Genomic DNA, 15803 nt, shown 5'->3' on the forward strand with positions numbered 1-15803 from the left:
GAGCGAGATGCGCTGGGTACCAAACCCAGCCTCGCCTCTTGCACGTGCCTCGCCCCATTTATATGCAGAACGCGCTCCTCTCTCCTTCCGTTCTTGCCTGCAGTGCTTTCCTTCATGAACAGATGTGCTCTTTCAGCTGTCCTTTACGCGTACCCTGCCCTATCCAGTGCCCAGCTAACCACTTCTGTGCTTCCAAGTGCTTTTTTTTTTTCCCTGGCCGTTGCTGTGTCCAGAGCTCATGTCTCGGTGGCATTTCAGAACCTTGGTTAATAGAACAGTTTGAATTATTCAAGAGCTGGGAGCCCATTTCTACTTAAAATTTAATTAGAAACCTGCTGTGTGTCATTTTACAATAAAGGATATTGTAATAGCATCCCTAAATTGGGCAGCCTTCTCCTGTCATGCAAAGCCTGTGCATGAGAGGTGCCTACAACCACCGGATCTTACGTGCTGCGTGTGTGATAGATGCCATGTGATACCTTGTGGAACTGTGTGATGACATCTGTTAGGTAATTTTCAACGTATAAATCCATTAAACGCTTTCAAACAGCTGCTGTTTAAGAAAAAAAAAAAGGTTTATGGTATAAGTTTTCCTTATGTGGGATTTCTCTCCGAACAACAGTGAAGTTTATCCCGGCATAGTTGGTAGCTCTGTCCCAGGCACAGATTTCAGACCCTGTATCAATCAAGGCATAAAGCAGGGTGGTTATACTACTGGAGAGAGAAAATTCCCTGCTATGAAGAGAGACCTGTGCTGGCTTCTTTCTGTGTTTGGTGTAAAGATATTGGTCCTGGAATTGGTGGTCTTGTTGCAGATAGGCCAGACCTCTTGCGATTTCAAAACTGTATTAGTCATCTCTCTTTTTTTTTTTTTTTTTTTTTAATGTCCTTCTGATGTCTGTGTGGGGAGAATCCTCTGCCTTTGTGCGACTTTGAGGCTGCAAGAGATAAAAAGTAATAACAACCTGCAGCTGGTGCTCCTTTTTTTTAAGTGCACTCGAACATCCTTTAAAAAATATTTCTGGAAAGCATGGGGCATCTAGGGCCACCTGTTAGTCCATTAGAAAGTGAGAACAAACCCCCGCTGGCAGAGCACAGCTCAGCCTGGGGCTCTGATTCTCCTGAATAATGTGCTTTTGCTGATTTATGCTACGGAACAGTAAATCTGTATTGACATCAGTGAGTGCCAGCCTGTGGAAGGACCCTGAGATTTGTCTCATTCTGTCTGAGTGTGCGTAGAAGTGCACGCTTGCATGTGTGCTAACCCGTGCACAGCTGTGACCCAGTGGAGCTGCATCTGGAAGAGATGGATTAGGTCTGGTGGGAATGCGGGTGCCATATCCTTATGGAAAGAAGCAGCGCGTGACTCATACCTCAGCCGAGAGGCGAGTCAGTGGAGCTGTGAAGCTGTTACTTCTGTATCCCACTGCCTTCAGGCTTCCAGGGAACCCAGAAGCTTCTCAGGTTGTAGTTTGCATTTGGCTGCTTTGTTTCATGTTTGGTATCAAATTGGCCTGAGCCACATATCAACCCTGAAGATAAGAGTGGACCTGCAAGGACTCACATCTGGCCCTTTTTGTCCTCCTTTCCCTTCTTCCCACCCTCCCTATCTTGTTTTGCCTGGAGGCTTCCAATCCCCCACGTTTCCTACTGTCACACTGGATTTCCTGGGCAACAGATGCAACATCTCTTCTAGCCTTCGGGCTAGAAGATGGGAGTCATTAAGGCTGCAGGTCCCTTTGAGTCCCTGATCTTTAGTGAAAGAGTTATATGGTGGCATATCCATCCTGGAGTGCTCCCTGGTTTGCACATCTCAGTGTTCTCCTTTGGCTCAGTCAGAACACAGTGCCCCGCATGCTTCCCGTCCGGTGAAGGCTCTAGGTTGAGTCAGCCTAATCGTTAATTGCTGGGAAGCGCAGGCTCCCAAAAACTGATGCAAGACTTGTGAACGTCTGGTGAGTGAAGGCACTTAGTCCCTCTCCTCCCTCGCCCAACAGCTGAGCCTCCAAGGATTGGCGTGCATCACCACATCTTCCAGCCTGACGGCGGGCTGGTGTGAAGCTCGCTTCATTACAGCCAGGGTCTGCTCTTCTAGCTCCAAGGTTGTGCCTTTGAAGACCAAGGCATGACTGCGCTGGGAGCTATCAAATCTAGTCTTCTAGGTTGGTGATTCACTAGGATGGCATGTGGCACTTGGGGGGGGGGGGGGGTGTAATCTTTTAATTATTCATAGTAATTAGCAGAAAGGATTTCTAGGAGAGCTAGAATGAAGGATAGCAGGACAGACAAGTTAGAAGGACTGTATTCAAAGAAAAGTAAGTTTTCTGACCAGCTAATGGGATAAAATATCTTCTGTTCCCAACTCTTCTCTGATTGTGAGATTCACTTCCTTCTGTGATGAATTACTTGCCTCTGGCCAGAGAGATCTCAGTATCTCTCAGCCTTACGGAAATCGGCCTCTTCATCCAGACTGACAGCAAATCTGCAGTTCTTAATACCATCTTCAACCCGAGCATTAATGAAATGAAGCACCTGGTAAAGACTGTCTGCATAAGAAGCTTAGCGCTGAGCAGCCCCCTGCCTGAGCTCAGCTCCTGGGATGCCTCGTGTTTACGCCCTGGTTTAGTGTACACTGACACGTTAGGTGATCTATCTTGGGACAAGGTGTCTCAGCCAAGACAGTGCCGGCAAAGGCTGACCTGTGACAAAGAGGGTTTCTCTGTGCATAGTGTTATTCTGGTGCAGCTATCCCTGCCTGACTCTGTGTTGGGGTGAGGGTGGCTTATTCTCGTGTACGGAGCAGGAAAAAGGCATGGGGCTATTTGGGAAGAGCTATAGCACTTGGTGCCCAGTGTCTACCTGAAGCAAATTCCAAGCATAATGAGACCCTTTGCTACCCTGGGTCTCTCTTTTAACTATGATCCCTTTTGTGTATGTGGACCGGTCTTGGAGTCGCAGATAGTAACTTCTCCTAGCTCTTCTGGAAGATTAGGATATTAGCCCCAACTGGCTCAATTCCAGCACGAGTAATTGCATTTTGCCTCTTTGAAATCCCCCTGCAGTTTCAATCGGCTGGAGTATGCCTTTTTGCAGTAAGCCTGGCTGCTCTATACTGCAAAACGGCGAGCAGATGCCACCTCAGACCTGGCTGCATTTTAAGCAGCGAGTAGAGCGCACCTTGTAGTTCTCGAAGCTGGCAGGTGCTTTAGTGTGAATGGTGCTGTCCGGCTGCGGTCTGGCGGTGGGAGCCCAGGAGTGTTCTTGTCTTTATTACAGTGCCTTCTCGTTATCAGTAATTCAATCACTGGTTAACATGATCTTCTAGTTTAATCCCATAAAGACCTTATGGTCAGGTTATGTGTACTAAAAACAGTGAGGGTCACCCTTTTTCTGAGCTGTCACAGTTGCTTTAAACAGCTCATAGTGGCAAATACAGGGTAGGGAACCTTGTAGGGCAATAGCTGAGACCAGCTCTTCTGAATGAAGGAGGAGCAGAAATGTAATGAATTAAACGTCTGGCGGGGGGAATCCTGCTTTGGCACAGTGCCAGGTGTTGGCCCATCTGGTGTCAGGGAAGTTTTGGTATTGATTGCAGAGGAAGCAGGACATTGCCTGAACGGTGGCCCTTGCAGAGGTTTGGAGCTCATGTTCACCTCTCCCGGGGCAAATCGTCTCCCCAGGCGAAGGAAATGAATCTGTGGGAGCCAGACCTAGGTCTGCTGGGAGATGCAAAGGGCAGGACTTGGAGTGGCAGGGGGGCTGTGCAAGATCGTTTCTTTAGAAAATAGTGCCTGAGGGTCCTTGCAAGAGCTTGGAAGAGAAAAGCTGGAGGAGGGTTGGGGGAGACGAAGACAGCTGGATGCTGCAATGTGAATAATATCGCTACTGATGGAAAGCATTAAAGGGTGTAGCTAAGGATGTGGTGGCAAGGAGGTGAGGTGGAGGAGTGGAATTTCATATCGGTGAACCAGACTCCCAAGGGGATGGTGTGACTGAGAAGCTCTGGGAGAGAATATGACGTGGAGCTGTGGCTGCCTGCTACACTCATCAGGTCTATCCCTGCTAGGTCAGAGATGCTGAGACAGTTTTGTGGCTCCAGCAGGCAGTTCCCCTGAGCTGTCCCGCTCTGTGATCAGGCTGGCTCCATCGTGGCTTCGCTGCTCTTGTTTGTGGCTGGAAGGGGTACGTGGCACGTGCAACCTCTGCCTGTGGTCACAAGGTCCTCTTGTGCTCCAACCTACAGCTGATCTTGGTGGGAGACTTACAAAGCAGACCCTGGCAGGGAAGGAGCTGGTGATACGTGCCGTTACTACCTCCTCCCTCCTCAGGCACCCTTCTCTTCGGCAGTGCTCTGCTTCCTCGCTGAAATTAGATGAGCTGACAAATGAGCCTGATGAATCTGGCATTGTAGCCAGCTCCATAATACCTATCTCCTTTAACAGAAGACTCTGCCCCACTTCTGCAGCCGGAGCACAGGTCACCTGAGTCTGCCTGGTTCCCTGTTCCTTGGTTGCTGTTTCTTTCCACAAAAGCTGGTGGGGATGGGAGTGGACAGCACTGGCATAGGTAGGTGGGAGGGTGCACTTCCATGTGCCCAGGGCATGGGAGCCAGGTGTAGAAGGGTCTCCTGAGGGTAGAGGACAACCAGGTGGGCCAGTGGGTTGCAGGGTCTAGGAGACCGCTTGCTGAAGGGGAACGGCTAGCTGAATGTTGGAAGGAGCTGCTAAGAATGGGAGATACTCTTTGAGTCCCCTTAGGGCTGGGGGGAAGGGGAATCAAGGGAAGTGCTGAGAAGACTCTTCTAGTGGGGAAGCTCTTAGCTCTGCATTACACAGATGAGTGACAGAAACCAGCTTGTCTGGAAGGAGCCTTGGGAAGAAGATGCTGGGACCAGCTTAGTGGCTGGGATCATACCAGGGAGATGGACAGGGTACAAAAAGTCCTTCAAATCATAGAAGAGGAATGTAAACTAAAAGAAAATATGAGTGCCTTAGAGACACTCATATCTGGAGAAGTGGACAGACACCCTTGGTAGTGAGACAGTAGGAGGTGATTCCAGACAGGAACTAAGTGTCTAGCTGGAAAGTCTGGCAGGAAGGATTGACTCACCATCCCTGAACCTCTGAACCTGGAGAGTGATTGAACCCCTTTGGGAAGTGGGTTGTACGGAGGGCTCCTTGTTTTAAGGAGCACAAACCAGCACAATTCTGACCAAAACGGGCTCGAGTTTCATTGTTCTCCATGCAAATCTGAATAACAGCCCTCGCAAGACTTGAGGGGAGGTGACGTTGTAATCAGTGGGGTCTTATGAACCAGACAGGAGAAGGATGCTCCCAGCTTAGCATGCAAGGTAGTGGAGAGCCTGGTGGCGAGTGGGGATGTTAACTCAATTAGCAGTGAGTGTGGGGGTTCCTGTGTCTGCTTCTGCCTTGTTGATTTGTTGGCCCAGAGAAGCAGCTCAGGTTTCAGTCTTTGGCTGCCTTGTAAGACAGAAGCCTGCTGGGAGAGAGTGGGATGGGTTCTCCCTGAGCTTCCATCGCCCTGGAGAGATGGCAGAGGCGGCAGTCCCTCCGGCATCCTTACATCTTGTTGGTGGAGAGGCGGCATGGCTGCACCATGTGGGGCTTTCCCCCACGGGATCTAGCTAAGCCATGACAGAGCACCTGAAGGAAAGGTCGAATGAGTGAGCTCAAAGGAGAGCTGGCAGGCCAGGAGCATTTCTAGCTCCCATGGGGCAAACCTCATGCTGCTTTTTCCCGGTTTGTTTTTCTGCTGTGCCCATCTGCCAGTTCTTGCTCTCCTCCAAGTGGGAAGAGAGGCGGGGAAGAGAGGAGGTGCAGAGGAGTCGAATAGCTGAGAGTGTCTTTAGGCAAAGGAGATGGCAGATTGGATCACTGCTCCTTGAGAATAACATCTCATCTGACAGGGCCTTGTTTTAAGGGGCAAACCCCTCACTTTTCACCCATAGCACGTCAGTGCAGGCAGGGTTCCTGCTGAGGTTAGAGTTTTTGTGCAAACCCTGAGTATCCCTGCAGCAGGAGGAGCAGCAGAACCCTGGGAGATGCACTAGACCTTCACCATCTGTCTGAAGAGGGTCCCAACCTGATGTCCTCAATCCCGTGGTCTGTGGCTGTTCCTGCGGTTAACCACCATCCGTCTAGCAAGGCAGTGGCTGTGGCTGCAGACACTGGGACGTGTAGCTGTTGGTAAGGGCCTTTGGGAAGACCAGTGCCAGGCAGCAGAGGGGAGATGGTTTTTGTTTGTCTGTGCTGCTGCTGATTGTTCTTACCAGCCTCCTTGGCCTCTGAGGGAGCATCACCAGGTAGGCTGTTGGGTAGCAGTAATCTTTCAATCCTCAGGGTCTTTGGGTAGAGTCTCAGTCAGGATGGGTGCTCTCTATTGAAACGCAGCGGCAAAGCAGACATTGCTTCTGCCTGCGGTGGTCAGTAGATCTCGGTGGCCTGTTTGCAGCCACAACTGGGAGACAGTCACCACATCATGACCCTGAGGGTCAGCAGCTGGATCACGCTCATCTTTGGGCAGTATCTGGAGGGAGCTGCTGACAGCACGAAGGGAATGAGCTGTGGATTAGGGAAGCTACTTGCCAGCTGAACAGGAGCATCTTTGCACCTCCTGCTGAGGGTGGAGGGAGCAGCGTGGTTCTCTGCTCCAGAGGGATGGGGAGGAGCATGCAGGAGCAGCATGGGCAGTCCTGGTTGCCAGGGAATATCCAAGGCAATGGATGTGTTTGCTGACATGGCCCTCCCTGCCTGGGAGCTGGCACCCACTCCGGCAGCAGCAAGCGATGGATTGGAGTCAGGGATGCATGGAGGTGCCTTGTGCAGATCTCTGTAAGGCATCCAGACAGCTGCTGCCACTGTGCGCACTGGAGCATCTGCTTTGGCAGGCAGGAGGGGAGATGGGGGGCCTTGGGGATTTCAGACAGTCACTTAATAACAGTAGGGTTCTAGTTTCTGGCTGTGGAGGGATCCTTCCCTTTCTCAGTTAGAATATGTGCTGTGCTCATCTTGGGGATGAGCTCCTGAAACTCCTGAAACGGAGCTCCTTGGGTACAGGCAATTTCTCAAGACAGATGAAGGTTGATTTATGCCTGCTGGATTTATGCCTGCCACTCTGAGCTTAATGTGTCTGATATTACAGATACTCTCCTTATCCTGGGATCCCAGCTCCTTACTGGGCTTCCAGAAGAAGCCACTGCCTGCTCTGACCTTACATTTGTGAGGTGCATCTTTCTCCTTCAGCATCTACATTTGTCTAGCAACATCACATGCATTCATGGTCAGAGCCACAGAACAACCAGGGGCTGAAGCTGGAGGGAGGGAAGTTAGATTTGGCTCCTGTTTCTGGCTTCTGTTCCCCTGCAGCAAAACTGTTCTTTAATGAGATGGAAAACTCATAATGCAGATGTTTGTGGGATGACTTTTCTGCTGTGAAATACTGTACAAGCTGAAGTTCTGCATTTCAAAGATGCCCAGGCTGATTCAGGTTTTGGTGGTATTACTTGGGCGTGCCAGGGAGTAGGATTTGGTTTGCTGGGCTGTTGTTTCTCTTCCCTGGTATTTCCCATTTAGCTGTGTCTGACTGCTGCTACCACCCAGTATCTTTCTGAATCCCATGTGAAACTAATCCCTGGGTCCCAGCTTAATTCTTAACACTCATAACGTCACCTTGGAGATGCCAGGTATCAAAGCTGTTATTTGCAGATTTCCTGGCTAGCGAGTCTGTGAAAACACCTTCAGGACAGGAAGGAGTGGGGAGAATGAACATGTGAATTATCCCTAGGGAAAGTGGGATCGCTGGGATGGAACAAGGAGCTGGGGAAGTGCAGAAGGTTGCACTGCGCTTGTCAGATGGGGTTGTTCTTTTCAGTGGCAGGCTACCTGCTCTTAGAGGATCTCCACCATTTGACCCCATCTGTGGCTAGACACATATAATGGGGCCAGCTCTCTGCCTTTCAGAATTCATGGTTACTTGGGATGTGACGTGTCTTCTGGATCTCTTTTTAGATTACAGCTTTCCTGCTGCATCTCAGAAGGCCCTGCTGAAAGGGAATGGGACACAGGTGAAAGACAACTGGGGAACAGCCACCGTCCAGCCGCCAGCAGAATTTGTTGAGCCTGACTTGCACACGCCTTTCTCCAGCACGCTGGAGGAAGAGGAGGGGTTGCTCCCTATAGACCACTCAAGAGGAGGAGTGGAGAGCCTCCAGACCTCTGGGCCAGAGGTTACATCTTCTGAACCAGTGGGCCAAGAGGACTCCTTCTCCCTTCTGTTTTCCACAGCCTCTGCCAGGCCAGGTGTTGTGACTGAGGCAGCCGTAGGAGGGCAAGAGGAGGACTCTGTTCCTCCAGGCTTAGACCTTGGGAGCAGCATGGGACCAGGTCTTCTGCCTGTGTCCTCTATTTTTTCTACTACTACTGCAGCGAGGTCTCCCAGTACTTCAGAAGAGCCCTTTGAGGTGACAGCTGGGGACACATGGGCTGTTGGGGGAGCAGACTCGGAGCTGACTCTGACTACCACAAGAGCAGAGCTTGCAGAGACCACGGTGGAGGCTGGTGGGGAAGAGCATTCAGCCAGAGAGGAGGTCTCGGAGACCACGGTGGGGTGGGAGATGCTGGAGCCCACAGTGCTAACTGAAATGGAGCTGACCATGGAAACGCCTGTGGGGACACCCTCTCCTGAAGGCAGCTCCCCAGGCACCCAGACTCTTTCTGGCAGTGAGCAGCACCCCGCTTCTGCGTCTCCATGGGACAGGGCTGACGAGCCTGCGCTGGATCCCATTTGGAATGACACCGAGTCAGCCACTGAGACCGTGGCCGCAGAGAGGAGCTTGTCACCGCAGGCTGGGGACGCCCGCGTGGCCATGCTGCCAACAGAGCTGCCTTGGGACTCGGCACAGGTAGAGCTGGGAGCAGGGAGTGGATGGGAGGTTGCAATGGAGATATTTGGGTACTTCTCTCTGGGGGGGTGTTTAACCCCTTAACCTTGCCCGTGTCCTGAAGTCTGACTGGTGGAAGTAGCTTCTTCTGTTCACCCAGCCAAAACTGAATTTTGGGGGATGTTTTTTACAGCACTTCTTAAGAGTGTCCATCATCCTTGGTGAAAGCCCTGCCCCCTAACATCTTCCCCAGCAAACTGCTGCACAAAATCCTGCTTCTAATAAACACCTTCTCTCTGGGGCATGCACAGCAGCAAAAGCTCCTTGTTTCCTCAGCCTGCATTATTGGAAGTGTCAGGACAAAAATGGCCCCAAGGATTTCTGGAAAGGGAGTGAGAAGGAAATGCTATTTTTGCTGCTGCTGCCTGCAGGGACCAGATGCAGAGCAGGTGGAGCAGGGTACAGAGATCTGTGAGGATGTTAGTCTAGGAGAGCCCGTGGGAGAGGAAGTGTGAGGTGAACTGCAGTTCCTGAATCCAGCAAACTGGCAGCTGGTTGAGGGAAGATAGGTAGCAGGAGCTGGCTGGTGAGAAAGTACCAGGGAAAGCGCTTAATTTTGCTTTCTGCCTTGTGGTACTCAGGACCCTGAGCAAGTGACTTAGTCCCTCTGTGTGTCCAACCCTGCCTGCAAAGTGCTGCCCTGTCTCACCAGTTTGTTTAAGGACCACAGAGGCTCCTGGTTAGGTTTTGTGTTGCGTTAAGTGCTGATCACTTACAGGGCAAGGCTGCAGGCTAGAGAGCTTCCCACTGAGTACCTGAGTCCTCCTGGAGTCTCGATACAGGTGGAAGGTAAGCTGGGCTGTGGCAAGCTGGCACAATACCTTGTCCCTGCCCCATGTGCTAGCACTGAAATAGCGTTTCCTCCTTAGTGCAGAGAGTTAGAGGACAGTTACTTCCTTTGAGAAGTGTTTCTCTGGGGTATGGCACAGCCCCTTGCTCCAGTCCCTTGTGTCGCCCGTGCTTTCAGCAGGAGAGCTGCTTTTGCTACCCAAACCCAGCTGTCTTTATGTCTTGTCTCTCCAGGTGATCTGCAAAGACTGGAGCAACCTTGCGGGGAAAAACTACATCATCCTGAATATGTCGGATAACATTGACTGTGTAAGTCAGTGCAAAGAGATTTGATGGCATGGGGGGAATAGTGCTTAGAGGTGTGGAGGCAGGCACAGCTCTTGCTGTCTGCTTTCACTACAAAACATTTTAAAAGCACTAAATCTCAAAGTCCCTATAGAGGCTGTGGAGAGAAGGGGAGGAGGACAGAAATATTCCTGTTCTCCAAATGGGAAAAGAGTGGGTGGAGAGAGAGGATTTTGCTTAAAGTCTAGCACGTCAGTCCCATATTGGATTTTGACTAACTCCTGGCTGCTAGTCTGTGCCAGTCAGTACCTGGATTGTCATGAGACGTGAGAGCTTTTAACATCGCACCCCTTACTGGTAGGAAACGTGGCAAGACTGAGGTGTGAGTCTCCTTCCCTCTCTGCCTTTTCCTTCCTCTCCTTCCAGGATATAGTAACGTTCCTCTGATGGCTCAGAGGAATAGGGACTCCCCATTTGCAGCGTGAACGGTTCAGTGTCAAGCAGCTGTCACTAAATCTTCCTTAAGTGCCTCTTCTCCCCACCCCGCTATCTTGTGTGTTATCTGGGTGTGTTAACCAGCCATGCTCTGCTAATCCAATGCCTGTCCATCCATCCCCATAAAGCTGCAATTAATTCATGAGGCCAGAGCCCCTTGTGGTTCCCTGCTAGAAGGGCTCGTTCACCTCCGCTGGGCCTTTTATCAGGCACTTTAAAAGCAGTTGTGAAAGGCCTGCGGTCAAGGTGCCTTTCATAATTCTAAGAAATGATTACGAGCCTGACAGCCCCAGACCAAAATGTTTCATCGGGGAACCGTGTTCTGGCCTCGTGTGTCTGCACTCTCGCTCGCTGCGGCTCCTGCTCTGGGCAGAGCCGGCTGGTTGTGTCACTGCAGGGTGGCTCTGTGGCACTGACCTATTTTCACTACTGGCGAGTTGTTGGGGATTTTTTTTGGGTGTGGTTTTTTTTTTTTTTTTTTTTAAGGTGAACCTTTTGGGGACAGGGAAAATGGGGGAATTCCTATACACAATAAAGCATGCTGACTGCTTTAATGGGAGATGAAAAGTCAGTCTCTTTCCTCCTGATTTAGGCAAACCAGTTTGCTCTTTGGAGGGTTTTGAGTATCTCTGCTACAGTTCACAATTGCAACTCAGAAAATCAGTCCTTGAAAACCAGAGTCCTGCTGCCCTGTTTCCTCCATGTCCTACTCCCCATTGCTCTTTCTGCCATCTCTCTGGAGTTTAAACGCTGGTTAATTTTGTAATGCGTAGTAGCTTCCTTCCTATGGTCACTTGCACTTGTGTTGTTTAAACCATTGGAAGGGTGAGAACTGAAAAGCAGATGTGCAAATGTCTCTTGACCAAATTGTGTCTTTACTGTTGAATCCTCGGTTCTGCCTTGCTGGAAGAAGACAGTGCCCTGGGATAGGCAGGACTGAACTGTTTTTCTACTTGATTTCATGTTTCAAAACATATTTCCCAGCGAATGATTTGTGCCCTCCTCCCCCTTATTCAAAGGGACACTTGTCAACATACATATTTAACGTGAACATCGCTTCCTTCCCTGCCTCCCACTACCACTTTGCATGGCTGAAGCTGGAATCAAGCTCTTCTTTCCACTGATGTTGATGCAGTTTGTTTCCTACCCATGGTGATTTGCTCAGTTTGGGCAACTCACCTACCCTCTGCCTGTCCCTTTTGTTTTCCGGTTTCCGTATTCAAGCCCTATGGTGTTTGGATTTCCAGGGTTGCGAGGGAGAACCTGCGTTGCGAGTGCTGTAGTTTAAATCGGTGTGAATGGGGATTCCTCACGTATTTCCTATGTTTTGATGCCCTGATCTGGTGTGGTACCGAGTTCCACTGAAAAGCCGAGGGTCGTGGCGTATGCTTAGCCCCTTCCAGAGGGTTGCACCTTGAGCTTTAATATTCTTCATAGCGCCAGGCTTTTCCCTGCTGCATGTCTGTATTGCTGGGTTAAGCTGGCAGCTCGTTTATCTTTCTAATGGGCTCTGGCCAAGGCAGTCACTTCAGTCTCTCTCCAGGCACATCTCCCACTCAATATACCTGGGAATTTTGCCCAAGTGAGGACTGTGGGATCTGACCCGACAATGGTACCTGGCTACACATCAGGAGGTGACCTCCACCCCGGCTCACCTGTGTTCAGGCTCCTTCACAGCTCCCTTTTTCCCCACCACGTAGAAATATCGGTGCTCGGTATCAGCGCTCTGCAACCTCTGCGTTCCCCGTCACCACAAACATCTCGCCCCTGCCCTCCTCCTGCTCTTGGGCTAAGCTGCTCCCCCTTCCTCCGCATCCCCCACAGGCCGGCAGCGGGGCCGCGAGCCGGTGCCGCAGCTGAGCGGCATGGCTGAGCGGCATGGCACTGCGTCCTGGCGCGGCTCCTCCCGCCTCCCCGTGCCGAAACCCGTCACCGGGTGAGACGAGGCACTGGCAGGCCCTGGTGATTCAGGCCCCAGTCATCGGTGTCTTTTCCAATTAGGCCATTTTCAGCACAGGCCTGTGCCTGCCCTGAGCGCTTCGAATTGCCATGGCAACAAGAGCTCTCCATTTTATTAATCATCTGTGTGGCCTTCAGGTTGGCATGGCAACCGGAGATAAGAATAGAAACACAGGAGTGAGAAAGCGGCAAAGGAGCCTGCCCAGGGATGGCTGGAGCACGTCAGGCGGAGCGGCACCCGCTGGCCCAGCGCTGGCCGTGGGGAAGGGCCTGGCTGCTTCCTTCTCGCCTGGCACGATAATGTCGGTTCAGGATCCCCGTGCGCTGGGGGAGCTGGGCTCGGCACGCTGCGGGGCGTATGGCGGCCGCAGGAGCCGAGGAGGAGGGTTGGTGTGTCAGGAGATGCGTGTGGGTCCAGCCTGGGGCGCTGGGGATGTGCAGGGAGCGTTGCACCAGGTTTGGCATTGCCGGCTTTTGGGCATGCCTGGTTCAGGGGTCTCAGCCACGCAGCCGTGCCGGCCCTGCAGTGCTGCATCTGCCCTGTTCTCTCCGTGCGCTCACCAAGGTCCCTTTCCTGCGGCAGGAGGAGTTTCGGCTGGAGAGGGGTCCCCAGCTGTTGGCACTGGTGGAGGATGCCTTCTCCAGACAGGCGGACGGACCGCAGGACCGCTGGCTGATCTCTCTGAGCAAACCCAATGAGAACGACAAGCACTTGCTAATGACGCTGGCGGGGGAACAGGGTAAGTGCTGGGAGAAGGAGCCCTCCCGTGATGGGCGGGTGTATTTAAGGGGCTTTCAAATGGAGGTGCTCAGCCATGTTGGAAGGAGCTTTTGCTCTCCAGTCCATTTCAATCCCACTAGTTCCCAGTGTTAACTGGACTTGAGGGATGGAGCGGGACCAAGGACATAAGAACCATTTTACTTCACATCTGCCTTCTGGCTTGTCCCTCACTGCTTGCACGAAGCTCCATCTTCTGCTCTTTGCCTCCTGCTTTGCTCCCTCCCTGGATTGCCTTCACTTGAGCATCCATCAGCTTTATCCTGGTGCTTATATACTCTCCTCCATGGGCAGGCCACTGCAATGGCAGGACATGACAGCCTGCTCTTAGTTCACTTCTTAACCTAACACTTCTTAAGTCTTGTCTGAACTGGGCCAGTCCTGATGGTGCCTCCCCTGCATCCCCAAAGAAACAAAAGCTGGCAGTGAAAGGTGGGCTGGGCTGGAACATTTTACCATCTCTTTAATTCCCTTTGGTGGGGGGGTGCTTTTCCTGTGCCGCTTCTGCTGCCTGCTCAGTGACGGAGGCCTCTAATGTTGACATTACAGCCTGTATGAAAAAAACCCAACAGTATTCTAAAATGCCCCACGGTGATAGGAAAATAGAGCTAACATTTAAGTGGTATTTGCTGTATCGATGCCTTAAATCATTGCATCTCTCCCAAGCCCTTGGGCTGGAGCATGCGCCAGTGAAAAGGCTTTGGTGAGCATTTGGTCTTCTAAACTAAAACCTTCATGCCATCATGAGAGGGGACATCCCCCTTCCTGGAGAAGAAAACAGGTCTGAACTCCAGAAGCACAGCCAGGCTGGGAGATATCCCTGAGTTTAGAAACCTCAGGAACCAAAGTATTTTCTGCTCTGATTAATCAAGCTTTTGTTCAGTTCCTCTTTTTACTGCTGTGCAAATGAAGGGAGAAATGGGCCTCAGCCTCTAAATCCTCCCTGACTGCTCCTGTTCTCCTGGCTTAGAGCACCCTGGGAGCTGTTAGGGAAGGGTGCCAGGAAGGGGTGGCTCGGTGTGGGCTGGTGGCTCCCTGGCTGAAGCTGTCTCCTGCTGGGAGTGGAGCTGCTACAGCACATCTCCTGCAGCCTCTGCTGTTGTGCCAGGCCCATCGCCTTGCCAGGGTGTCCTGCAGAGCAAAACACACCTGCTAAAGGTTGTGATAGGTGAGGATGGAGCTCTGGGATCATCTTGAGTGCTGCGGCTCAGGATCAAGTTGTGCTGGACAGGGAGGCTGGATCGGGCAGCGTAGGCACCTGCCTCCATGACTTTTGGGGCGTTGCTGCTTGTCCCAGAGCAGACACAGATCCTCAGAGCTTCTGTGGCTGTGGGAAGGGCACCTAGGTGCCTCCGGTATCAGTACGTGCCTGGATTTTTTCCCCCCCTTTAAAGAACATTTGGAGGTACCCTTGGTTGTGGTTCTTGCATTCTTTCAGCCTCCTAAAGTACCAATGAACAAAAATGTGCATTCCCTTGCCTCCATTCTGTTGGGGATTTCACAGGGATGAGTACATCTTGAGCTAACCTGAGCTGAGAGCAGCACTGATCTCTCCCTCTCCTTCTTTACAGGCGTCATCCCTACAAAAGATGTTCTCATGGCACTGGGGGATGTTAAGAGGAGCTTAGCCGAGGTAAGAGCCTGTCTGCCTGCATCCATTTGTTAAGACTAGTTATACAATTAAAATAAGCACCTTGAAAACTAGGACCATATTTCAGTCTAACCGAGTGCTGAACCCACAGCAGGCAAACAGATGAGTCAGACACTTGGCAAACCCTTCTCCCCTCTCTGGTAGTTGCCAGGCCATCAAATGTCTGCTCCCATTAAGGGAGTAACTGGGTGTTATTCCCTCCCTGCTTTTCTGGCTTGGTTGTGAAGCTGCTTTTCACACATTCATTTTGTTGGGATACTTGGTCTCATCCCTTCTACACTATTGCCTGTGGCGATGCGGGTGCTGCAGAGCCCCAGATTTGGCCCTGCTCACCCTACAGCTGATTTACATACATTGGCTGTTGAGGCTTTGCTGAAGGAGGTGGGAGAGGTGCCTGTACTAGATGGGACACGTTCACACACCTTCCTGCAATCCCAGGGTCTGCATTTCACTCCTTTAGCCAACTGCCTACACAAGGGCAGGCAGGGGACCAGAGGCGATGGATGCCAGACTCCACTGCCAGCTGCCTCTAGCCCTCACGTATTCCCTTCTAACCCTGGACAGCTTGGAAGAGGGTAGAGATGAGGGCAAATTAGTCCCGTGGCCCCTGTCTGACTTTGCCCCTTAGGCCTATGGGATATGTAGGCACTGAGGCCCTGATTCTGCTTGGGTTTTTTACACTACTGGAGTAATTCTGCTGACTTTAGCAGCAGAGTTGGGCCACTGCCTTGCTGGCTGTTGGCTCTCAGGTTTTTTCCTGACCTAACAAACTGTTGCAGTTAGACAAAGCAAATTAAATGCTCAGTGCTGTATTGATTGGCTTACACCAGAGAAAGTGTGAAAAGCCAACCCTGTAGAAATTGTGTGACTGAAATATCAGCAGCTAG

The 15803-nt window shown here is 51.4% G+C and overlaps 1 protein-coding gene across 1 annotated transcript in view; it reads left to right on the forward strand.

Annotated features, from left to right (window-relative positions):
• Positions 1 to 15803, forward strand: part of PODXL2 (podocalyxin like 2) — a 34233-nt gene that overhangs the window by 12619 nt on the left and 5811 nt on the right. The window contains exons 3-6 of the mRNA XM_075514467.1: positions 8028 to 8920; positions 9983 to 10057; positions 13071 to 13227; positions 14837 to 14898. Of these exons, the coding sequence (XP_075370582.1) occupies positions 8028 to 8920; positions 9983 to 10057; positions 13071 to 13227; positions 14837 to 14898 (1187 nt within the window). The remainder of the gene's footprint in view (positions 1 to 8027; positions 8921 to 9982; positions 10058 to 13070; positions 13228 to 14836; positions 14899 to 15803) is intronic.

Source organism: Mycteria americana, chromosome 11 (assembly GCF_035582795.1).
Source record: "Mycteria americana isolate JAX WOST 10 ecotype Jacksonville Zoo and Gardens chromosome 11, USCA_MyAme_1.0, whole genome shotgun sequence".
NCBI classification, from domain to species: domain Eukaryota; kingdom Metazoa; phylum Chordata; class Aves; order Ciconiiformes; family Ciconiidae; genus Mycteria; species Mycteria americana.